At 36.0% G+C, this 27553-nt stretch overlaps 1 protein-coding gene across 1 annotated transcript in view; it reads right to left on the bottom strand.

The window, feature by feature from the left end:
* NBEA (neurobeachin) overlaps positions 1-27553 on the bottom strand; it is an 812633-nt gene that overhangs the window by 111687 nt on the left and 673393 nt on the right. Inside the window, 3 exon segments of the mRNA XM_033948014.1 lie at positions 4683-4802; positions 7724-7864; positions 18659-18771. Of these exon segments, the coding sequence (XP_033803905.1) occupies positions 4683-4802; positions 7724-7864; positions 18659-18771 (374 nt within the window).

Here is a 27553-nt window from a genome sequence, read left to right as displayed (position 1 = left end):
CGATCTGTCCAGCTTACTTCCACTGCTTTCAATGGATGTAAATCCCGGATGTCTCAATCTGTCCTCTTTTTTCTGGAGCTATATGGTACCCCTACTCTTTCCCCTCCCCTTCATCCATGTGTACCATCTCCTCCCTCTTTCTTCTTCCCTATTCCCATCTTTTCTTAAACATTATTTTTTCATCTCTCTTCTTTTCCTCTCCCCTCCCTGTGCATCATCCCATCCCTCATTATTCCCTTCCTTTCCATCACTGTACAGCATCTCCCCTTCTGGTGATCTGACATCTTTCTCCTCTCCTTCCCAGTCTGGCATCTCTCTCCCATGCTTCCCTTCCCTCCTCCCCCTTTGCGGTCTGGCATCTTTCTGCCCTCTTTCCCCTCTCTCCTTAGTCTAGAATCTCTCTCTCCTTCTTCCCTTCCATGGTCTGTCTTCTCTCTTTCCTTCCCTCCCCCCTCCAGTAGTTTGACATCTCTCTCCTTATCTTTCCCCTTCAGTAGTCTGGTATCTCTCTCCTCTTCTTCCTTTCCTTCTTCCTTTCTCTCTCTCTCCTCCTTCCCTTCCCTGGTCTCTCTTTCTCTCCTTAGCTCCCCCCTCCAGTAGTCCAACATTTTTCTCCTTCCCTTTCTCCCTTCTTGTGGTCTTGTATCTCCTCTTCACAACTTCCCTCCTCCCTACCATGGTCTGATATCTCTGTCCTTCCCTCCCCCCCCCCAGAGGTCTAACATATCTTTCTTTTTTTTCCTCCCCATCCCCATGGTCCAGCAGCCCTTCCCCATGCCAATTGCCTTCTGGAACACATATGTTTTAAGCATAGTTTTAAAAACAGGCAGCAAAAGTTCCAGACGAAGATCACATAGAATAGAATTCCATAAAGAAGAACCTTGTCTGCTAAATAAACTCCTAATAGTGGAAAGATGCAGTATTGGTCAAAGTACTTAAGAAAAAGTAAAAATAAGTGTTTGAATACTTAAGTCAAAGTGAAAGTACACATTAAAATATTTACTTAAGTAAAAGTAGAAAAATTATTGTCTAATATAATACTTTTTGAGCAAAAAGTAAAAGTATCACAACTACAATGGATGCAACTACTGTCAACATATTTATCCCAACAATTATATTGCTCTACAATTCAATCCACATTGCTTTTGAAAATGACTGTCACTCATGCGAGTGCACTTGTGAATCATTAATCCAATACAGCTAAAAGATGTTCAACAACTGTACTGGCAGAAAGTGGAGTTTTGAGTTTGATATAAAGTTCCTTCAAATCAGGCCAGGCTGTAATATTACTGTTGTCTTCTGACTGGGTCTGCAAGTATTGATCAAGGGAATCTCTAAAACACTTGAGCTCCTTACAGAAAAGAGTGCTTTGTTATCACCTTAGTCATTATCATCTGCATTAGTAGTACTGTCTTATCACTTGCATCTTCATCTTCATTATTATTGTCAAGCTGTCCAATTACAGAGATGTTTTTCACAAAGTTGGAATCATTGCCTATAGTTGTTTTAACATTTTTTCATCTGATGGGAGATTCTGAATACATTTGAGAGCTGATGCATGAATGCCAAATTTGTGAGAACTCTTTAGTCTTAAGGCCAGACAATCAAATCGCCTCTCTGAAGACTCTATCAACCCAGTGGACAGTCATTATTGGAAAATCATGTTGCGCTTTCCTATGATACTGTTTTATTCAGTATGGCTATGAGAAAGAAGAGTCAAATATCATCACATAACAACAAACTTTTATTAGTCATGACAGGGGTTGCCATTCAACATATTACCAATAATTGGAAAAATTACAAGAATCTTAATTACACATTCTGGTGGAATTCATTATGCCATATTTTTAAGATAGAAAGAGCAACAGCAGTACAAAAAGGGACATATAATAACTTTGTAAAGATATGGGGGCCATTGGCAAAATATTGTGATGAATAGTCATTAATTCTTTTCTTTTCTTTCTTAGTTGTATTTAGCATACTCAAGGGGGGAGGGGGGAGTTGGGAATAATTTTATAGGATATGTTATAATATGTTATATAACACGTGTATATTTCTATTTCGGTTGAAAATGAGATGAAGGGTGGGTGGTTGGGTGGGTGGGGGTTATTACATTACTAGATTTTTATGTGTTAGATATAGTGCTATATTGGAATTACTTGTATAATGTATAGCTAATGTATAATGAAGCTAATAAGAGGTATGGAGAACTTGGAATATGAGGAACGACTCAAGAAACTGGGACTGTTCTCCCTTGAGAAGAGGAGGCTGCGAGGGGACATGATCGAGACGTTCAAAATGCTGAAAGGCATCGATAAAATAGAGCAGGAAAATAAATTATTTACATTGTCCAACGCGACACGGACAAGAGGACATGGTTTGAAGCTAAGGGGGGACAAGTCCAGGACAAATGCCAGGAAGTTCTGCTTTACACAGCGAGTGGTAGACGCCTGGAATGCTCTCCCAAAGGAGGTTATTAAGGAATCCACTGTGCTAGGATTCAAAGGCAAATTAGATGCACATCTCCTTACGAGAGGCATAGAGGGATATGGGTGACTAAAACTATATCAGGTGTATACCTGACTGGGCCTCCGCGTGTGCGGATCGCCGGACTCGATGGACCATGGGTCTGATCCGGAGATGGCAGTTCTTATGTTCTTATGTATTTTTGTGCACTTGTTCAATTTGAAAATGAATAAAGATTAAAAAAAACAAACAAAAAAAACCAGTGGACAGTCATCCCAATGTACAATTTTCCATGGAATGAACAGCAGTCTGTTATGGCAGATACATATTTCTGTTTACCAAAAATTGCAACTAGCTTCAGCTTCATCTCCACTTCAAAGCGACTCAACTCATCACTATTCTGTTTGGCTGGAGACCAGTTCAACAAACACAAGCAATTGCACTGCTCTCTAAACAGCAAAAATTTAAGATTAGATGATCCACTGTTGCAAGGCAAGATTCCAGATTTTTCTGTTTCATTTGTTTTACTGCGGAATTCTCATTTATGTCTTGCTTCTCCTTTCACTTTTAACTGCAAGCATCAGATGCAACTGAGTAAAAGTTGCAAAAATTTGTGAAATTATTTCTTTCATAAAAGCAAAAGTAACAAATGTTTCCTGTACTACTTTACAAGTAAAAGTATCATAGCTTTTACTTAAGTACTATAACTAGTTACATTTACTTAGGGGTCCTTTTACTAAGGCACACTAGCCAATTTAGCATGCGCTAAATATTAGACGCCCATTATATTATATGGACACGTTAGCATTTAGTGTGCGCTAAATCGGCTAGCACGCCTTAGTAAAAGGACCCTTTAGTTACTAGAATACAACACTGGAAAGGTCAACAGAGTGATGTGACCAAATTTGGAAATAGTTACATTTGGAGGAACAGAAGGCTAGATGCATTAACAACTGTCGCTAAACCGGTTTGCCTGGTTTAGTGACCGATTGTATTTGCTGACCTGATGCGCAAAACGGCTTACTGTATGATTTTCCATGTGGTCCTACATTCTCTAATTCTGGCATGCAAATGAGGTCATTAATATTAAAACCAGGCATCAGATCGATGCCCTAAACTTGCATGCCAGAATTGGGTCAGTAGGGCTGACCCAGAAAAGCCAACAGGTCTACCTGTATTTTTTTTTCTCCTATGGGCACAGATGTTGTTCAGGAACCTTGGTGATGCTCCTTAACCTATGGTTATTCTGGATTCATTGGACAATATCTGAATACATTTGTGTTTGGGAATGTATCCATATCCCTTGTTATATGTATTTATTATTATTTTTTTTTAATATATTTATGTTTATTACATTTGTTTGATTGTAGATTCCTGAAGAAGGTACCATGTAGGTGCAAAAACACTGGCCGTTTTGAGTCAGTTGTATATCTACAGGATTTAAATAAAAGGTTCCAGTGGATACATTTCTTCAGCCCTACTTCTCTTTGACCCATTTTAAAATTATGTACATTGATTTTCTTAATCATCCATGGAGAAATCCTGGACTATATGATAAATTTAGTAGAACTACCATTTGTTAAGAACTATAAATTTATTAGCAATCATCTGAGGTTAAGATTTCCATAAAGTGACAAAATGGCAGAACTCTTTTCCAATACAATTAAGAACTTCCCCTCCTATGACAGTTTCTGTAAAGGCCTGAAGACCTATTTGTTTGCAAGATATCTCATTCATACTAAGAGATAATTTTGTAAAAGTTAAAAAACCTATTTGTATGTAAGATATACCTTTCTTTTCCACTCTAACAAAGGTCTCTACTCGCCCCCTCTCCTCACCCTCCCTCTCGGTCTCTATTACTAAACCCATACTGAGACCTTACCTCTGCCCAACCCTTGAGTTCTTGTATTTCCTACTTCCTTTGTTCCCGACTCCGACCTTACCATGGTTCTTTGTTATTTGTATTCCTATGTTACTTGTAATTGCATACTTACCTCTTATGTATGATCTCTTCAGTTAACTGCATCAAACTTCACGGTGTATAGCAGTATATAAATAAAAGTTTATGTTATGTTATATTATATGCAGATTTACTATGTTTTTATGTTTTGATATTAATATTAGATTTTAATGTAAGATTGTCATTCTTGGAGATAGCCAGTCTCTTATTAATTTGAAAATTGCATTGAAAATTGCATTGAATCATTCAAACTTACTTTAACATCTGAGGTATCTCTTTGGCTATTTCTCCAAGATCTTGCCACTGCAGAGAAGGTTCGATCTGGATGATCAAATTTCCCACCATTTGCATTAAGCAAGAATGTTGTAAAAGGTTCCTAAAGCCAAACAAAAACAAATTATGTTTATGTGATTTTCTTAGTCTGCAACAACATAAACAGTGTGCAAGTTGCAGCATTCTGTATTACAAAATATAACAAAAAATTGAATTCTAAGAATTTATCTCAAAATACATTTTTATTTCACATATTTCTAAGAATGTAGAATGATTTAAATATAATCATAGTTCTCCATCAGATCTACAGCAGATTGATTTATAAAGTAACTCAAATAATTTCACAAAATAGACTGTGAAATCAAATGTATTCTCATTAACTAGATTTTAAAACATAAAAGACCTGACAACACATTTTATAGTGAGTGATGAATGTAACTGCTATTTTGCTAAGTGATATATCTTTTCATACCACTAAGTTTGCAAATTGACATATACATGGGTAGCATCTGGGCAAAGTGTACATTAATACATGTAACACAGAATATTGTAAGTTACATGTGTATCATTGGAACTTAGATGCTAACGCTGGCACTGCAGGGTGTCGAGGCATTGGTACCTCAATGAGAGGCACGCCTCAGAGAGGACACCACCTGCCTAGATGGTGAACAAGATTGCCGACACCATCGTTTGGCATGCATTCACTTACTCGATGCTGGAGATGCCAGCAACATATGGCGAGAAGAAGTATGGGAACGCTTCTTAGCCTTTTTACCAGCTGGAGCCAGTACCAAGGAAGCTGATGTTGAAAGATTTATCATTGGCGGTGTCAACGTCATCACAGCTTTATCCACATTGGACCGAAAAAGTTTTTCTTGCTGTAGACATCGAGCCTCCAAAGTGCGTTTTTGTAACTTTGAGCAGCAAGGACAAGAGTTAACTTAGTGGTCAGGACCAAGGCACTGAAGACACCAGTTGTGTGGATCAGTGGCTGATTTGGCCCTGTTGCACCAAGAACATCTCTTGAAGGCTTGGACATCAAAGAAAAAAATGGCCAATGCAAGATTGAAAAACTCAATTTTTTTCAGAGGGTCAAGTATATTAGTGACCGAAAAAGAAAATTGACTTGAGGGAAGACCAAAAGCCTAAAAAACAGGAAATAAATAATTTTGAGGAAAACTCCTGAACAAACCAAGAAATAAACTACTACAAATGAAAATAAAAGAAATGAAGAAACAAAGTAGAAAAATATATCCAGGAAGGCACGAAAGTTAGAAAAAATAGCACAATTGGAAAGACTCCAATGACACACGTCTTCTAGCTCTGCGGAAAACTAAGAACTGATGCTCCTGTGAGCCAACGTTGGGCAGGAAGGGATTCAAGCATGCACAGTACTTCTCAGGAGTTAAAGTGATACTACACTTTAGGATTGTCCATACCAGGCTCTGTGGATGATGTCACCCACATGTGATAATATGCTGCCTTCTTGTCCTGGGATAATCCCTGTTACTCAGTTCCGTTATCTGGGAGTCTTATTGAACTTCAAGCAGATATTTACCTTGCATATTTCAGCTCTTTTTAAGACTGGATTTTTCATACTAAGAGAGCTTCACACCATTTGTCCATTTTTCAATAAAACATCTTTTCACTCATTGCTCTTAGTACGTCTGGCAACACAGATCAATTATTGTACTGTGCAATAATTATTCTCAGTGCAAGCAACTCAAAAGAATGTAAACATTTCAAAACACAGTTGTTCATTGCCTGACTCACTCACGTTCAAATATTCATGTCACACCTCTATTAAAACAGCCTATCAAATTCACTATAAAGTGCTTCTATTTGGATTCAAAGCCTTCAAAACAGGATTCTCCGGATTACTTGTCATCCCTCACTATACCTTATTCCCCTGCCCAAGTTCTTAAATCTTTAAAAAACTATAGGATGGTCCTGCCCAGTCCATGATCAGCACAATTTGAATCAACATGTAATTGAGCTTTCTTTTTTGCAGCTCCCTTCCAAGGGCCTATTGAAAACTTGGCTTTTTTGAGCAGGCCTTCCCTCTTAGGATTGACATCTGGCACTCACCTATCTCCCTGTAGGCATGTCTCTCTTTTTTGTTATGAATGAATTCTCTTTACTATCTACAAATTGGAGTTCCTTCCTTTCCTTTTTTATGTTTTTAGTCCTGTGAATCAGTTTTGTAGTGGTATAGTGAATGAATAAATGAAATGAAGATCTATTCTATGGGCTTTACATATATCATGTAAGATATGTATCCTGGCTATTGGTATCAGTGCTTAAGCTACTTGACAGCTTGCAAAGCTATGAGGTAAAAAGGAATGGTTCTATAGTTAATACTGTCCAACTACAAAATAATAAAATGATCCATAGGAGAAAAAATGACTTCTTAACAGTTCCACAGAATGAAATGATAGATTTAAAATGAATCCTTTCAAGCCCCAATAATTATAAGTGGTAAATCACATTGCTCAGATTCCTGTTTTCACTTTTTTCACTGTGCAGACAAAAGTTGGTTGTACAAAATATTTTCTACCCTGATCACCTACAGTTCTAAGTGGGTTACAATTTAATATATGAAATAATAAAAATACATCAATTAAATTTAACAAAACACTGAAACATAAATAATGTAAAAAAGAAAAATGTAAATCAGAATGACTTAAATGGAACACAAATCTACAACAAAACAATAAAATTGCTTTAAAACCTGCAACATTAATAACAAAAAATCAATTCTTCGACCTGAGATGGTAAAGTTAATTTCAGCAAAAGGCATGTTAGATGAAATGCGCCTCTACCTTCATCCTATGTATAACTTGAGATTTTTCTTTCTAAATTAATAACATCTGGCAATGAATTCCATAGCACTGGGCCAGCTATCGAGAAAAATCAATAACAAGTTTTGGCATGATAATAAATCTGTATTGATGGCATAACCAACAGACTTGTAAGAGCTAGCCTTAAGCAAAGATTGGAATGAAGAGACTATAAAATACTTACAATTCGAATAAGCCAAGATAATGTACAAGAAGCTGTAGAATAATGTGTATTGTAGTGGTACGGTGGACTCTGATCATCTTCCCAAGTTTCATAGCGCTCTGCATAAAAGACTGCTCTCTTTGGATTTAAAGCACCAATAGGCTATGAATAGATAAAATATTATTACAATACTAGAGTTTTCAGAAAAACAGCAAAAATAAAGTGAAACTCAAATCCATAGAAGGTTAAAATACAATATATATGAAATTCTCCTGACAGTATTAATTAACAATTTCTACAAATTAGATTACACAAATAGATTTTGGGTTTAATCCAATGATAGATTAACTAAACATTTATAAACCCATATTTTCATACATTTATATATTGGAACAAGTTCTAAACTGAAAACACTGTCTCATTAACCACTGATTTCACTTTTAATCTAGATGGCATTGTACCAATAGCAAATGCAATCAGAATGTTCAGGTTCATCTTTATATCTATGTGTTCCAGCTTTTTCTCTGAACCAAAAAGGTCCTCCTGGAATCAAGTGCTAAATTTCAGCCTGACACAGTTGCCTGAATATCCCATTGCCACATTAACTCAACATGGGCAATTCTGTAAAACAGATACTAATAGTTATGTGCCTATTATGCACTTAAATGTTTAGACTAATGGCCTTTATATGTATGTATGTACATGACTGAATTAATAATTTCAAGTTTATTATAGTTTTATTATCCTGCACTGTGGTCTTGCCTTCTAGGCGGCTTACAATCTAGATATAGGGGAAAGAGGAAGTGGTTGAGGGGATAAAACACTGACATGAAAGTGAAGGTAGAACTACAAATCTCTGATAGCATAGGGAGGTTAGCAATACAAGGGAATGGGGGGGGGGGAGAAGGGTGCTGTGTCTGCTGAGGCTCATCCATAAAATGAGAGAGAGGGTTACTCTGGAGAAAATTATGAGTAGGTGTCTTTAAAGAGGAAGGTTTTCTGCTCAGATTTGAATAACTAAAGATGCCTGAAGTCACAGAAATACAGGAAAAGAGTTTCAGAGCTGAGGACTGTGGACTGAGAAACCTGCATATCGGATGTGTTCATGTACTATTTCACGATATGTGGGAATTGCAAGCTGGTTCTGGTGGGCAGATCTGAAAGGTCTAGAAGGGATATATAGGGTGAGATGTTTGAGGTATGCAGGTTCTCCTGAACTTAGTACTTTAAAAATTAGTGTTTTGTATTTGATCTAATTGGTGACAGGAAGCAGGTGATTTTTTAAGAAGAGTATTTTTGAGCATTGTGGATTAGTCTAATGGTTGTGTTATGGATCACCTTCTGCCTAAGAAGATATTTTTGCCTTAAACCTGGGTAGAGGGAATTGCAATAGTCAACTTGCTGAAGGAAAGAGTAGAGTGAATTGACCAAATCATACATTGTTTGAAGGAGGAACATTTTACTACATGTGCAGTAGGCTAAAGGTTAGTTGAGAATCTAATGTTATACCTAAAATGCGGGTGGATGTAGCCAAAGGAATGGGAACACTATGAAGCAGAATGGGTAAGAGCAGGTTAACCTGTATGGCAAAAATAATGGATTTTAATTTATCAGGATTTAATTTGAGTTTGTTTTGAATCAACCACTTTGTGATGTGAGTGGGGTTATTGTTATTTGTAATTCTGTAGGGGGAGCAGGCGTCAAATGTGTAGAGAATTTGAATGTCATCCATGTAAACATATATGGTGAAGTCAAGTGATTGCACCATTAACAAAAGTACTAAGAAAAGATTAGATAAAAGAGGTGATAGTATTGAGCCTCGGGGAACTCCTGAACCAGTGTTGTAAGGGTTAGAAAATGAGTTGAGGGATATTGAGATGGCTTGGTGGAAATCTATTGCCTATTCCTAGGATAAGCAGCATAAAATCTGTTTTTCTCTTTGGGATCTTGCCAGGTACCTCTGACCTTGGTTGGCCACAGTTGGAAACAGGAAACTGAGCTTCATGGGCCTTTGGTCTGTCCCAGTAGGCAATTCTTATGTTCTTATCACAGTGTGTGACATAGGGCAATGTAAGTAAGACCTATTTGTTGTAAGTAATTGAAGAGAACACAGTGATCAATGAGATTGAAAGCAGTAAAGGAGCTGAGAGAGGAGATGGCAAAACTGAGAAGCATCCATGAGAATGAGTGGTACATTGATGAAATGGTTCATGAGGCATCAAAGATTTCCAGCAGTGGGGAAGAAGAGGCTGTGCTGAAGGAAGACAGCTAGACTCAGATCACGGAACCCTGCAAGATTGGTACTGTGACTCCTCCTGCCCTTGAACTAAAGAACTGGTATGCTGCCCTGGAAGTGGAGGAGATGAAAACAAACCAGGGAGAGGAAGGACCAAAGCTTGAAATTTCAAAAATTACTGGATCCGTGACCACTAGAAGGCATAAGGTAGTGGTGGTTGGTGATTCCCTTCTGAGAGGTAAAGAAGTGTTCATTTGCAGACCAAACATGATGTCCTGGGAGGTATGCTGTCTGCATGGTGCCAAAATCCAAGATGTTACGGAGAGCTTGCTGAGACTCATCAAGCCTGATGACTATTATCTGTTGCTGCTCATCCACATTGGCACTAATGATACTGCCAGGTACTACTGCAAACTATTAAAAGTGACTTTGTGGCTCCGGGAGAGAAGGTGAACTAGACTGGTGTGTAAGTGGTATGACAGGGAGGATGACAGAGAAGTTTGAATCCTGGAGATGAATGGTGGATGGTGTCATAGAGAGCGTTTTGGTTTCCTAAACCATGGAATGATTTTCGAAGGGCTGCTGAGCAGGGATGGTATGCATCAATCAAAGAAGGGAAGAAGTGTCTTTGGCAGCATGCTGGCTAATCTACTGAAGACAGCTTTAAACTAGAAGTGATGGGGTAAGGTGATAAAAGCCCCCAGGTCAGTATAAGCCCTCAGGTAAGAGAAAAGGGAACAACGTTTGGAAAACAGTATATACTAATGTTTAAGGGATGGCAAACAAGATCCTGTGCTGGAAGAAGATGAGTTGGATAAAGTGGTGATCACGGAGACCTGGTTTATGGAGACTGGGATGTAGTCATACCAGGACTATAATCTGTTCAGGAATGACAGAGTAGGAAGAAAATGAGGGGAAGTAGCATTATATGTTAAAGATCATATTAAAATAAATAACACTTCCACAATAGTCAGATGCACACTGTCTAATGGTATATTGAAAATTAAGGTGCAGATTGAGAAGTCAATTCTCAACGGAGGAAAAAGCCTCAGAAAAGGGCCCTCCCACCTCCACAATGGTGAATATACTGTGTGATAGATAAGTTGATATTTTTCATCTATCACACAGTATATTCATTTGCGATTACACCTTAAAGCAGTGCAGTGTCTTTTTAATTAAAGGAGGTTTTTTAGCCAGTGAGGTGAAAGCTCCACCACCACTATTCAACCATTGTGGAGGTGGGAGGGCCCTTGTCTGAGGCTTTTTCCTCCTTTGAGAATTGACTTCTCAATCTGCACCTTAATTTTCAATATACCATCAGACAGTGTGCATCTGACCATTGTGGAAGTGTTATTTATTGCAGTTGGTTTTTCACAGTATCCGAGTCCTTTTGGCTAAAGATCATATTAAAGCCATACAATTTCAGGATCTGCAGGGCAAGGAAGAGGCACTGTGGATCAATTTGGAAAGAGGGAATGGTAAATATATTGACATTGGTGTGATATTCAGGCCTCCTTCACAGACAGAGTAGACAGAGAATTAATAGTGGACATTCAGAATATATCTAAAAAGGGGGAAGTTTTACTAATAGGTGACTTTAATATGCCGGATGCTGATTGGGGCATCCCTATTGCTGGTCTTCTATAAGTAGGGAGATCCTGGATTCTACTTTTAAAGTTGTCCCAGCAGTGGCGTCTGACATTGAGTGCCACCGGTTGCCAGAGCCCCAATCTCACTCTCCAGGTGGATCTGTGAATGAGCTGCCTCCTCCACCAATTCTCAGGTGCTCTCTACTCTTAAAGTTGTCCTTTTGGAGGCATCTGATTCAAATGCCAACACCTACCAAAGCCCCGATAGCCCGAATGAGCTACCTCTTCTTTGCTTATGAATTTAATTGCTCAACCAAATAAACTCCATTAAGCACAATAAAAGAATGTTTGCAGAATAACATGGGTTACCACAAGTATTCACACTTCAGTACCTTCATTTGTATTATTACAGTTAGATGCTTTGAGGCATTTTCACTTCCTTTCCTCAAGGCAGCAGAGTCATTTTGAAAAATGGTTTCCTTATCATCATCTGTCAATCTAATACTTTCACTATTATTAATATAATTCTGTTCAGTGAGTGGGTATGTGTAGAATCTCATGCACATGTCAATAACAGTAAGAGCTTGACTTGTGATGAACCAACCTTATTGAACCAGAAGCATGACTGGAAGTAAATGAGTAAAGGTTCCTATTTATGCTCTAATGGACAGGAACAATAAACTATGTCAAATTCAGACAATCTGTGTCTTTTAGGAATAAACTCTATAGAATGTACATACACAAATCATCATATGTCTGTAAATTCAGTGTGTATCTTGTAGACAGAGAAAACAAGCAGAGTTTATGATGGCATGTTACTGAAAAGATCATCTGTGTATCAATATTAATTCTTTTCAGTTTGCATTGCATGCTATCCAACTATAATGCATCCTTGAACCAGGAAAAGAATCTGAATATCATCACTGATGATATGTTGACTATTTCTTCTCAGTGTGCAGCAGTGGCTAAGAAAGCAAATAGAATGGAGAACAAAACTAAGAATATTATAATGTCTTTGTATTATTCTATGGTGCAACCTCACCTTGAATACTGTGTGCAATTCTGATCACCACATCTCAAGAAAGATATAACAGAAAAGGTACAAATAAGGGTGATGAAAATTATAACGGGAATGAGAAAACTTCCCTATGAGGAAAGTAAAGAGAATCTAGGGTGCTCATTATCAAAGCAGATAGATGTTTCAGAATGTCCAAGAAAAATATCTATTTGCCAAAAATGTTCAAATTGCAATTTTCAAAAGGCAGAATTTTACACTGCAGTTCATCCAAACAACACAGGAGTGTGTTGGAAGCTTGTTTTGGGAGCCCATAATTAGAATGTCTTTAGTGATAATGAAATGGGAAGAAACATCCAAGTCAAAAATGAAGGATGTTTGTATCTAGATCTGTTTAAATCATGTCTAGGGTACAAAATAGTGGTCTGATTGAACAGCTGACTACTGAAGGGATGATGGCATGACCCCTCCTTAATCTCCCACTGGTTTCTGACTCCTTCCTAGCCCTTCTATGAAGTGAAAGTGACAGTGGATACCAGGCTCTATGACAGCTTCAGGTATTATGGTCATTCCTAATAGAACAGCAAACAAGTATAAGGAGCAGCCTAGTGGTCAGTGTAGTAGACTTTGAACAATGATATCCCAGTATAACTCCCACTTTAACTCTTATTTCTGTACAAATATGTGAGCCCTCCTGCCACGTAGAAATATCTACTGTACCTGAATTTATAAGCCACCTCCAAGCATTATGGCTATTGTAGTGGTGTAATTTAGGTATAGTACTTTTATCTGTACCTGGGTTTTTTGTTTAAAGTCCACTACACTGACTACTAGGCTGCCCATCTGCTCTGCAGAAACATCTGTGTGTCTATTTTTGTATAAATCATGCAAGAAAAGTTTTTGTGCCTGGTTTTTTTTGTGTGTGTGTTCATATTTTGGATGTTTCAGTTTGGCAAATGATGGTTCATTTTGGATGTTTTCAGCACAAGAACATCTTTTTGAACAGGAAATTCTGGCTATGAGATGGACAGTTTTTGGACTTTATGAGCAGGATGCCCCAATTCAGACTTGGATGTTCTTTCGAAAATTTCCCTCCAGCCTGGAGAAGAGACAGCTGAGGTATGATAAAAGTCTATAAAAACTCATTACTTTTAAATCAATTCTTTATTGAAAATACCATTTAAAAAAAATATTTTTTTTTTTCAACAATTCATCATGTTAAAATGCTTCATCTATCCTTAAAAACAACATTCAATCTATTCAACAATACATTCAATACAAACCAAAGTGCTCAGTGTATCAATAAACAGCTAACGCCTAAAGTTATATCTAATCTAAGACTTGCTTGAGAAGCCTGAAATTCAGTCAGTTCTTATCTTCCTCATAAAGGTTCAAATTTCAAAGTCCACTGTGGTTTTACCACTCAAAATGTTCTTATTTTCTTAATCCTGAATTCAGTTTCTCATAAGGCACAGCCATATCCCAGTGCAAAAAATAAAGTGACTCTTCTGCTTATATGCTATGTAATAATAATAATAACTTTATTTTTCTATACCGCCATAGTCAGGCGACTTCTAGGCGGTTCACATTGAAAGAAGGCTGGACAGTTAGCGAATGATAAGGAGCCTAAAATAGAAAAGTTACATAAACAAGGTACATACTAATTTAAGTTCCATGGGTAGAGAATACATGAAAATTGGAGCTTCCTGAGAGATTGAATAGCGATTACAGGGGGGTTTGTTTTAGTTTAAGGGTGGTCTGTTTTAGTCAATGAATTTGTCAAATAGGGCGGTTTTTATTGCTTTTCAGAATGCATTGTAAGTCAGTTTGGGTTCATTTATGCAGTTTCGCAACCAGACTTGTTGTCTATTCGCTTGGAACATGAAGGTTCTATCCAGGAAGGATTTGTATCTGCAGCCTGAGATCTTTGGGTAGGCAAAGATGTTTTTGTTTCTGGTTGTTCGTGTGGGGTTGTGCAGAACGAAGTGAGTTTGCAGGTAGGAAGATGCTAGTCCCCAGACTTGCTTTTCTTCCAAAGCTTTGCATATTCTATAAAATACCGAGTGGAGTGGAAGAGATAGACATAAATTGCTTGTTTACTATTTCCAAAAACACAAGGACTAGGAAGCACACAAAATTAAACTAGTAAGTAGTAAATATATAACAAATTGGAGAAATATTTCATTATATAACGTGTAATTGAACTCTGGACTTTGTTGCCAGAGAATATGGTAAAACTTTCTAGCTTAGTGGGGTTTAATAAAGGTTTGGACATGTTCCTAAAAGTAAAGTCCATTATTAAGATGAATTTGAGAAAATCCATTGTTTATACCAAGGATAAGCAGCATAAATTATTTTTGGATCTTGCCAGGTACTTGGACCTGGAATGGCTGGAAACAGGATACTGGGCTTAATGGCAATGCTTATGGTCTTAGGTTCGTATACATTATAAATATAAGTTGAACCTGATATGTCTGATAGGAAGAAGGATTTTTCATAATGGATCTTGATTGCTCCAGTGTCTTTTTCTAATCTCCAATTAAGTGAAGAGTGGCAGAAGAGTGAAAAATCTGTCAAAATGTACTAGGTATAGCAAATAGATCTCGATTACTCATAAATAAAGCAGCAAACACACAGAAAAAAAAAAACCATTGGAGCAAAAACAGCTGAGTTCATATTAGCTAAAAAAACAAACCTAGTTTTAGGTAAACATTCTTGTTTTGTATAATATAAAGAAAAACATAATGCACCATAAACCACAGACTAGTTTACAGTTAGTCCTGCTGGTATGCCTGGGGTATATTATCAGACACAATTTAATTTAATTTCCTGCAGCTTCTGCAAGAAGATCTTTCCATAAGAAACTGCAGGTACACCCTTCAAAGAACTGCAATCCTTTTTGTCTTTAAATTTAGTCATAATGGGCTAGTCTTGCATTGCTTTTTTGTATGACATATAGCGGGTCATTTTCGATATAACATTCTAATCCAAGTTTGGATGTTTTGCAGAAAATTCACAACAATCTTGTACTAAACATGCTCAAATGGCTTTTTTCAGATGTACAACTAACTTTCTGAACCATTTTTTTTTTGGGGGGGAACTCCCCACATCCCGAAGAAAGACACACAAAACAAGCCATTTGGGATGTGGGAGGGGCCAGCATTTGTAGTAGTCTGGCCACACAGACATCCCTTGCTGAGCAGTGGGGTACCTCAGAGGGCACTGCATTGAACCTTACATAAAATCTACCATATAATCTACCCTAAGTATAGTAGTTAGAGTGGGATATGGGCCTGGGACCCCCATCTCTATAGTCCACTGCACTACCCACTAAGCTACTCTAGGAACCTGCTGCTGCTCTACTAGGACTGGCCATAATATCTGAAGCTATCATTTAGGCAGGTTTGGGAGTGGGGGTGGGAGGGGGGTCAGTAACCACTGGGGAAGTGTGGGGGGTCATGCTTATATTCCTCCAGTGGTCGTCTGGTCAGTTTATCACTTATTCATTGTTAAAACTGATCTTGCCCCAGATGTCCAAATTGTGCCTTGGACATTTTAAAAAATGTTCAATTATTGCAGAAAAACATGCAAATAATAAACCTGCCTTAGTCTCATGAAAACCATGCCTCCAACATGCTCCCTTCAGATTCAGACACGCTACAGACAACCACCATAGAAATTTGTCTAGAAAATGGAATTCAAAAATAGCAAATTGGAAGGGTTTGGTGAGAAAAAAAACATCCATCTGCTACTTTATGCCACTTTTTGGACATTTTTCTTGTTCCAAAATGAGCCCCATAATGTCTGTTGGCATAGAGGTCTTTTCTTCCTATGTTTTGAGATCTTTTGCATTACAACAATTGTGGTCTTTTTATACCTTGATCATTTATTGATTATAGTAGAAAAACATCCAGGTCATAAGCTTGTCCTAGACTTACCTAGAACGCCTCTAACATGTGTCCCCCCTTGAGATTTAGACAAACTGTAGATGAATAGCATATCAATTTGTCTAGAAAAAAGGTTTCAAAAATAGCAAATTGGAAGGGTTTGACAATAAAAACATCCATCTGCTCCTTTACGCCACTTCTTGTGATGATTTTCTTTTCTGAAAATGAGCCTCATAATGTGCACTTTTATTCAGTTATGCATTTTTCTGTCTTGAAGCTATATAAAATTAAACCCTTGACTATTTTTCAAATCTGTGCAAGCCAGCTATTTTATGAGCTATTTTTTTTACTGATTTGGCCTAATTTTGGTTTGATTTCATGAGGCCGATATAGATGGAAGCAAGCCCAGATTAAAGGGTAGGCCCAATAGGTACGTGTCTCAGGCGCAAGGAGGTCAGGGGGCCAAAATGTACTGTTGTGATGATGTCATGTCATCTACTGGCTCCTGAGCTCCATAGCTCCAGGGGGTCCTGTGGCCTAACATCTCACATCTATCTTCCAGCATGGACCAACATTGCCCCAACCCTACCCTTCCCACTCACCCTCTGAGCCACAAAATTCATCTCCTATGGTAGTTTCTCCTATTGGCTGCCTTGAAGATTTTACTCTGCTGTGTTGACAGTTGCATTGGGGGGAGGAGAGGGGGCAGAATGTGACAGAGAGAAAGCTCCTAGGCAGCTGGTCTGAGTTACTGCTGTGGGAATTGGCCTTTGCAGACTAAAAGGTGAGGGGAAAGGGAGGGAAACATTGGACTGTGCTGAGGAGAAGGGGAAGAGGTGCTGGGCTCCCTAGAGCTACTTTAAGTTAACTTGCGGGGGAAATGCTGGACCAGAGGTAAGGTTGAAGAGCCTGGAGAAAGAAATCATAGAACCAAAACAGGGGGGGGGGGTGGAGAGAGAGAGATAGTAGATAGATACTGGATGCAGGAGGGAAGAGAGAGATGCTGGAAGAGCTGCTGTCAGGAAGCAAGACCATGTTGGTCCTGGGCATAGGAAGAAGGGTGGGATAAATGCTGTACAGGGAGGGAAAAGAGATAAAAATGTTGGATAGGGAAGGGAGGGAGATATATTAGATAGCAGGGGAAGAACAGCAGGAAAGAGAGAGCAGAACTGGATGGGGAGAGAGAGGAGAGATGGACCACGTAGGGGGAGGGAAGAGAGATGGGCCAGGAAGATGGAAGAAGGGGAGGGAAGAGGAAAGGTAGAGGAGACGCTGAGTTATAAGAGCAGATGGATGGGAGATACTAGAAATGGTAGAACCATGTGGGAGAGATCAAGGGGAGGGGTGGTAAGGAGATGAGTGAGAGAAGGATAGCGAGTACAAAGGTAGAAATTTAATAGTGAGATGAAAGGTATAGATGAAAGATAGCAGGCAATAGGTGGCTAGGGAAAGAGTGAGATTTGAAATGGGAGTGCTAGAGCATGAGAGGAGATGAAATTTGAAAAATAAAAGGTGAGAAGGAGGGTGAAATTTGAGTAGACAGGGGCAGAAAAGTAAAAAGGAAGAAAAAGCTAAAAGGGTATAATCAGTAAATCAGAGAGGTGTAGTGCGGAAATAAAACAAGCAAGGAGAGATGAGAAAAGTCAAATGGATAGAAAGAAAATTAGTAGAAGACACAGAAAGACAGAAAAGAAACTGGGACCAACATGATGGAAAAACAAAATGTCAAGACAACAAAGGTAGAAAAAGGGTACCATATATACTCGAATATAAGTCGATCAGAGTATAAGATGAGGTACCCTTTTTCCCACAAAAAGGAGGAAAAAATGTTGACTCAAATATAAGACGTGGGGGTGTTAATATTCACGTGCCCTGCCAGGATCTGCCACCAGTTCAGAGTGGGAAGGCACATGTGCAGTATGGACAGTGCTAACATTTTAAAGTGGCAGTACATTTTGGTACATTCCCATGCTGGGCTCCATGGACAATGCCAGCCATATGTGAGAATGTACTGCCTGCTTGTCGTCAGAGAAAAATATATCCATAAAATAATTGGTATTCTTAGGGTTGGTTTATATTGTTTGTTGTAGGTTAAGGTTTCCGAGTCTTATTAAATGAAAAACAGCTTTCTATAGAATATAGTAAATGTCTTTATTATACAAAGAAATTAATATCAAATAATTAAAGTAACAATGACTGCTTCCTTTAATAAGAAAGGTTGACATATACCTTTGAAAGATCCCTGAAGTTGCCAGGTAAGGTCAGATCCAGCTCTTCTGATTCATAATTAGTTAATACCCATGGAAATACAGGGTACTGGTTTAGATCATTGTATGTTCGTCCTGACAAAAATAAAATGATGATGTTGTGAAGTTCACCCAAGGACATTTGTATATAGTGAATTAGCTAATCAAAGTTTAGTATAAATTAACAATCTCAGATTACACTAAATAAAATAAATGTAAATCTTAGTAAATTAAAATATAAAATTAAAGCAGCAAATTATAGTGAAATAAAGATACATTAGCACATAATATGGTATGTCAACTGATATTTACTGGTTTATACTATACAGATGACACCACCTTTGAGTATTCAAATATTTATATAAAGAAAGCCATGTGTTCATGAGAATAATTTTCAAAGGAATCAACTTTTACAAAAAATGCCTCCTCAAAATCCAAGCAGAAATACTTGTATACAGCCTATATATATTTTCATTCTTAGGGGGCCCTTGTACAACTGGGTGCCTCCATTTAGGTACCTCGAGGCTGCATGGTAGGAGCCTATTCTATAACAGCATATAGGTGACCAGGTACCATTAAAGAATACTAGTATACAGGTAATCTGGTATCAACATGCCTAACATTTAGGCATCCAGTTACCCCACTCATAGTGCTGATATAAGTGAAGACATCTAAATGCACAAAGAGTGCACATTACCTACAGTATTTTGAAAGTTACACGGGTATGTGGGAGACCCATCAGCCTGCACCAACTGTGAGAGATAGTGCAGGCCAAGTAGCATAATTAAATGAAATAACTAGGGGGCGTGGCTTAGCGCGAGCACGGATGGAGGTGTGATCCTGAAGCTCCTCACCATTCAGGCAATGAAATAAAGAAAAATTTATTTTTCCTTCAAAATAATAGTATATAAATTTATATACGGAAAGCTGAATAAAAGATACAAAACAAAATCCTAAATTGCGATATTTGAAGAAGGGTATGTGCAGACAGGAGACGGAAAAACGGAAAGCCGTTTGAGCTGACGGTTACATAGAATTGAATACAGCGCTGAAGTATGTGCTTATATTCTGATCAAATATAACAAAGAAGCTGAGGGGAATTGAGAAAGTAGTCTGTGATTTCGGATGCTTGGAGAGGCTTGAAAGCAGCGCTGAGACGGAGAGACGAACGTAAACTAAAAAAAAAAAAAGCTGAAGGGAATCGGTAAGCAGAGAGCTGTCAATGTCGGCGATTTCAATAGACTATGAGATATATGTTAGATTGAGGAAAAGTAAAGAATGAATATGTTCTAACAAAATATAACTAAAGAAAAAAAAAAAGCCGAATTACTATATTTAAAGCGAGATTTGTGCGGATGAGAGTCGGGAAGACATAGAACCGTTTGTGCTGGCGGTTTATTGAAGTTTGAATGCAGCGCTGAAACCGCGTGGTATACGTGATTGAACAGTTTGGCGAAATAGAGGAGAAAAGTTTATAGTCTGAACAAATATATACTGAAACATAAAAAGGAAGCTGTTTAAAGTCAGGAAAGTTGAGAACTGTCTGTATTTCAACTGATTCGAAAGACTTTGCAGCAGTACTGATACTGTTGAATGTGAAAGACCAGAATGTGATCTGATCAAATATAGCCAAAAAAAAAAAAAATATAACCTGAATTGAGGCAGTTGAAGTGAGATAAGTGCAGACAAGAAACGGGAAGGCAGAAAACCATTTGTGATTTTGGCGGTTTCATAGAAATTGAGTGAAGCGTTGAAACCAGCGAAGTACAAGTGAAAGATCAGTATTGATTGGAAAAAATATAAAAAGGAATTTGTGTTCTGACCAGTTATATTGAAAAAAAAAAATTATTCTTTGATAAAAAAGGGGATTAAAAAAACTGAGAGAGAGGAGGACTTACATTTCTCTTAGAAATTGGGTGCTGAAGCACTGAAGACAAATAAATGTCAGCTTATTAATAAAAAACAAATACTGAACTGAACTGAATATCAATTTCCTCTGGCAAAGCTGCGATTGGGCTTGTGAGAGAGGAGACAGAAAAAAAAAGGTTCAACGGAACTTTAAAAAACTGAAACAGCAAGATATTGAGGAATTTGAGAGACGCTGATAAAAAACAGAAGAAAATTGCTTAAAGCTGGTCAAAATAGAAAAAATAACTCTAATAAAGGGTTGCTCTCCTTAATCAGAGCTGCGATTGGGCTTGTAAGAGGAGAGAAAAAAAAAAAAGAGTTCCCCTACATCATTGAAAAAGTGAAAATGAGAAAAGAATTTTCAAACTAACATAGGTAAAGGAAAAAGAAAAGAACTTAAAAAGAAAAATTTCTAATTCAAAGATATAACAAAATCTTGGAAGAAAAGAGATTAAAAACCTAAGAATACCAAATCTAAAAGATTTAAATACAAGAAATAATAATAAACAAGGAAAAGAGAACAATAAAATGGCAAGTACTAGACAAAACAAAAATGAGACAGGTACATCTGCAAAAAGACAGAAACAAGAACAAATAACACCAAGTAAAATACCACTTCCTATCGAAGAATCAGACACATTAAGCAAAGCTGAAGTCATGGAAGAATTAAAACAAATCAAACAAATGCTGAAAGAAACTATTACTAATATGTCTGAAATGAAAGAAGAAATTTTAAATATACATAGACAAATGGAAGTCAACAACAAAAGAACAACTGAATTAGAATCAAAAATGGAAATTATAGAATGTGAATCAAAAAGATGTAAAAACGACAACTTGGAATTAAACAAATTAAAAGATCAACTGGAGGATTACGAGAATAGAGGAAGAAGAAAGAACATCAAACTCTTTGGAATACAAGAAAATCTAGAGGGAAAAAATACTATCCTTTTCCTTGAAAATTTAATTCCAAAAATTCTACAATTAGACTTGAAACAAACAATTGAAATTGAAAGGGCACATAGAATCCCAATAAAAAATTCAGAAAATAAAAACAGACCAAGACCAATCATTTTCAAAATGTTGAGATACCAACAAGCACTAGAGATACTAAATGCTGCAAAAAAAGATAAAAACTTAAACTATAAAGGATCAAGATTATGGTTTTTACCAGATTTCGCCAAAAACACAGCAACTAAAAGGAAAAGACTACTAGATATGAGACCTCTACTCAAAGAAAAAGGATTTAAATATGGTCTATACTATCCAGCGAAAATGAGAGTGTCATCTGGAGACAAGTCGTTATATTTTGAGGATCCCGAAAAACTAAAAGAGTTTCTTTCTAAACCAGAACCTATGATATATTAAAAAAATATATTAAAAAGGTTTTGAAGACTCTATGAAAAATTAGGAAATACAACATATCGAAATATTGAAGAAATGGAGGAAAACAATACAAAGAAAAGACAATAATAATTATATGAAAGAAAGAACAGAATATATGAAAATTATTAAATAATACACTGCATATAAGTTTAAAATAATTATATGTTGAAATCATAATACTAAGGAAATACAAATTAACATATTGTTAAATGGAAAATGATACATTAATAAAATGTTATGAAAAATGATTAAATAAATATAAAAGATCAATATAGATAGATAGAAGGGAAATTTGTTTAAACAATTGTATATTGATTGCCTGGAATGGGGAGAATGTTAGGATTATATTTCCAATGTGTATCCTTAAGCAGCCAATGTATTGGGTGGGAAAGGGAGGGATAAGAAGAAAATTTATTAGAATAATTAAGGGAGATACATTAGGGTTTAATATGTGTGTCATAAAGAAAATTTTTTGGTTATTAAATATGAAAGAGGAGAGGAAGAATAAGAAAATGAAAAGTATTAAAATATATAATGTCTTTTAAAATATATTCTATTAATGTCAATGGCCTGAATCATGTAATTAAAAGGGAAAAAATATTAACATATTTAAAAAAACAAAATGCAGATATTTATTGTCTGCAAGAGACCCATCTTAATATGAAGGAATCACAAAAATTATCAGGTGGATGGATAAAAGAATGTTTTTTTGCTCCAGCAGTGGGTAAAAAAGCAGGGGTTGCAATCCTTATAAATAAAAAATGTATGGCCAATATAAAGATAAAAAATTCAGATCCACATGGAAGATGGATACATATCGATATAGGTATGGGAAATGATACCCTGACGTTATTTAATATATATGCCCCTAATTCGAATCAATCAGAATTTTTCAAAAAGCTACAAAATATGTTATTACCACTGGCTGCCTCTAATTTAGTGGTGGCTGGAGATTTTAATGCTGTAATGGATCCAATATTAGATAAAAAACCAGGTAAAAATATTAAATCTTTAGGTCTAGATAATTTAGTTCGATCATGTGATTTGAAAGATATATGGCGTATTCTTCATTTTAATGATCAGGAATATTCATTTTGTTCACAGGTTCATAAATCATTTTCAAGAATAGATTATATTTTTGTTTCAACAAATAAAGTGCAACAAGTGAGTAAAGCCTCCATTGATCCTATTATCATTTCGGATCATGCAGGAATATGGATAGAATTACAATTAGATCAATTAGAAAATAATAGACCTCTTTGGAGATTTGATAATGCATTGCTTGTAGATGACAAATTTTTGGAAAATTTTAAAACACAAATTAATGAATTTTTTCAAATAAATTTAGTGGAAGATACATCTATAGAAAATGTATGGGATGCATTTAAAGCAACTATGAGGGGTAATATCATATCATATTCAGCTTTTATTAGGAAACAAATTAAAAAACAACATATAGAATTAGAAAAAGAAATAAAAATATTAGAAGCTAAATTGATAAGCAAATGGGAATATGAAGTTTTGCAAGCTCTTTTGAAAGTAAAAGGTAAATATAATGAATTAACTTCAAAAATGATAAGAAAAGATTTGTTTTCCAAACAAGCGATGTATTATGGAAATTCTAATAAGGCGGGAAAATTATTAGCAAATTATCTTAAGGCAAAAAAAAGGAGAACAATTATTAATGGAATTAAAGATGATAATGGTATAATAACAAATCAAACAAATATAATATTAAAACAATTTTTAAATTTTTATAAGGATCTATATTCTTCCGAACCTTATTTGGAGAAACAAAAAGATGGAAAAAAATTTTTAGATCTAATAAATGGACCTAAGATTCCTGATCATATAAAACGAAGTTTAGAAGAACCTATATCATTAAAAGAATTAGAAACAGCATTGAGATCTCTTAGAGTTGGATCCGCTCCAGGTGGTGATGGTTACACAGTAGAATTTTATAAAACATTTCAAAATATCCTCTCCCCACATTTATTAAAATTATATCAGACACAACTTATTAAAGGTAATATAAAAGGTACTATGGCTGAATCAATAATAATTGTTTTGCCTAAGCCAAATAAAGATCCTACTTTGGTTTCAAACTACAGGCCTATATCTTTGATAAACGTTGATAATAAACTTTTGGCGAAAATTTTGGCTTTGAGATTAGCCAAAGCTCTCCCACATATTATAGATATGCATCAAACGGGTTTCGTTGCTAAAAGACATTCCTCCAATAACTCTAGACTATTATTTCACATGCTAAACTTGTCAAAAAAAATGGATGAACCGGCATTTACAGTTTCATTAGATGCTGAGAAAGCATTTGATAGGGTAGAATGGAATTTTATGTATCAGGCTTTAGAATGGTTTGGTATAGGTTCTGGATTCATACAAATGGTAAAAACATTGTATAGCTTCCCGATTGCAAGATTAAATATTAATAATAAGATATCTGATGGTTTTCAATTGCAGAGGGGAGTTAGACAAGGTTGTCCTTTATCTCCTTTGTTATTTGATGTTGTATTAGAACCCTTATTGTTAGCAATACAGCAAACGAGGGAGATACAAGGAATTCCATATTCAGATATGGAATATAAAATTTCGGCTTATGCTGATGATATTTTGCTTTATTTGAGAAATCCAGAGTCTACCTTATCTTCTTTATTGGAATTAATTGATAAGTTTGGCAAATTTTCAGGTTATAAAATTAATTGGAATAAATCTGAAATTATACCCTTGAATGTTTACTGTGTAAAAGGATTATTTGATACTTTTCCATTCATATGGAAAGAAGAAGGATTTAAATATCTAGGCATTCAAGTTAAAAAAACAATTGAAGATACTGTAAAAGAAAATGAAAAATATGTATTAAAAAAAGTTACGGAGTTATGTGAGCAATGGAACCCATTACATATATCTTGGTGGGGCAGAGTTCAAACTATTAAAATGATGATCTTGCCTGTGGTTTGCTACCAAATGAGTATGATACCTATTTATTTTCAGGGGTCCTTTTATAAGAATCTTAATAGAATTTTAACAAAATTTCTTTGGCTTGGTAAAACATCTAGAATAGCTTTAGTAACCTTACAAAAATCAATTAAAGAGGGAGGGGTAAATTTTCCAAATTTCTATAGGTACCATCAAGCCTATATTCTACGTCAGGGTATGTATTGGATCCTCCCAGAACTTATAGATAATGCACCAGATTGGTTATATTTAGAATGGCGCCTTATGTTTCCCCTAAATTTAGTACATTTACCAAGTATTAATATACCTAAAAGATACAGAGAAAATAAAATAATAATGGATACTTGGAAAACATTGAGATTTATTGATAAATTAACACCCATCCCAATATATAAATCAACTAATCAATCCATATGGATAAACTCCAAGATCAAAATTGGCGGAGCTCAAATCCTGTGGAAGAACTGGATTATTGCAGGAATTAGATCTCTAGATGATATTATTTCAGAAGGTAAACTGCTGGATTTTTCACAATTGCAACATAGATTTGGTCTTAATAAAACACAAAGTTTTAAATGGTTGCAATTGAAGCAGGCCATTCAGGTTGGGTTCCCTGAATGGAAATCATTAAACAATCAATATAGTTTAAAGTTCTTATGCTTTAAAGCAGACTTCCTAGGACATCAAGCCGCATTGTGGTATAAATTAATATCTGGATATTTGAATAAAAAACCAAAAAACGGTCTAAGAGACATTTGGAGCATTGAGATTGGACATCAAATTAATGCATCTCAATGGCCACTAATTTGGTCTTGGAGAATGGGATGTACAGTGTCAGCGTCTATGAGACAAACATGGTTCTTTTTATTACATAGAGCTTTTTGGACCCCTACTCGTTTGCAAAAACTAGACAGTTCTAAGTCTAATAGATGCTGGCACTGTAATCTAGAACCAGGGACATTAGATCATTTATTATATCATTGTCCTTATATTAAAATTTTTTGGAATTCAATTTGGCCACAAATTAATAAATTAATGGAAAATCATATTGCAATATCATATGATACAATTTTATTTGGAACAATGATGAGAAAAAAAAGTCAAATTTCACCAGAAAATAATAAACTTTTATTAATTATGACAGGGGTTGCCATTCAACATATAACTAACAATTGGAAAAATTACAACAACCTAAATTATACATTTTGGTGGAATACAATATGCCATGTTTTTAAAATGGAAAGAACAATATCAATACAAAAGGGGACATATAATAAATTTATAAAAATATGGGGGCCATTGACAAAATACTGTAATGATTAAATAATAGAATACTTTTTCTTCCTTTCTTCTTTTAGAGATCTTCTTATGACACACATATAGGGGGGGTAAGGAAAACAATTTAAATATAATATATTATAATATATGATACAAAATGTAACAAATGATTAAGGGATAATAGAAGGGTGGGGGGAGGGAAAATGAATAAAATTTATACAGAATATATTGCAGTAGATATAAATATGATATTGAATAATTATCAATTGTATTCAAACATGTTATATACTTTTATAGAATTTGAAAAAATTATATTAAAGTGATGAAGGGGTGGGGGGAGGGTGAAGGGGAAAATCAAATTCAGACATACATTGTGATAGATATAAAAGTGATACCATGCATGTATCAAATATATTTTATTATTATGTACACTTTTTATGAAATTTGAAAATATAATGGAAAAAAAAAAATAAATGAAATAACTACTTATGTGTGTATTTTCCATTCTGTGGGCTTACTGGATTTTCAAAGGAATACAGTAGTACAAATGTACTTTGATTTGAAAATTACCTCAAGAAACCCTCGTGCAAATATGGTGTGTTAGTATTGAGGTACCATAGATGCAGGCTCCTAGATTACAGAATTGCTTTTATAGTGGGTGGGATTTTCATTTCAATACATACATCAAATACAGTATATGTGCATAATTTTTCACAGAAAAGCAATGCACACTAAATAGCAGGTTTCTTGAGGTAATTTTCAAATCAAAGTACATTTGTACTACTGTATTCCTTTGAAAATCCAGTAAGCCCACAGAATGGAAAATACACACATTCTTAAATGTGTACAGTTATAAAATTACTGTTTACATACATACCCAGGATGTGCTAGTGCTTGGACTTACTCTTAGGACTTTCTTAGGAATTTTTCCTCTGTCTGTTTCTCTGCTGACCCTGACGTATAAAGTAAAGAGTTGCGCAGGGACAGAAATCAAGCCCGTCCCCGCCCATCTCCGGTGGAATCAAACCTGTCCCTGCCCATTCCTGCTGGAATCAAATCTGTCCCCGTCTGTCCCCACAAGTACCGGTAATTGAATCTGTCCCTACCCATCCCTATAAGCTTCATAAGTAGTTATTTCATTTAATTATGCTACTTGGCCTGCACTATCTCTCACAGTTGGTGCAGGCTGATGGCACTATGCAACCTTTTGGATTGCTTAGAAGGACATTTTGCTTATCCTCCAAAGATTGGTACCTCTACTTACAAATGCAGCATTATGTTGCTGCCCTTGGTGAAGATGTACTGACAGAGGAGATCCAGGAACGTTTATCAG

This window comes from Geotrypetes seraphini, chromosome 6 (assembly GCF_902459505.1).
Source record: "Geotrypetes seraphini chromosome 6, aGeoSer1.1, whole genome shotgun sequence".
NCBI lineage: Eukaryota > Metazoa > Chordata > Amphibia > Gymnophiona > Dermophiidae > Geotrypetes > Geotrypetes seraphini.
This window is presented reverse-complemented; position numbering and strand designations above follow the sequence as displayed.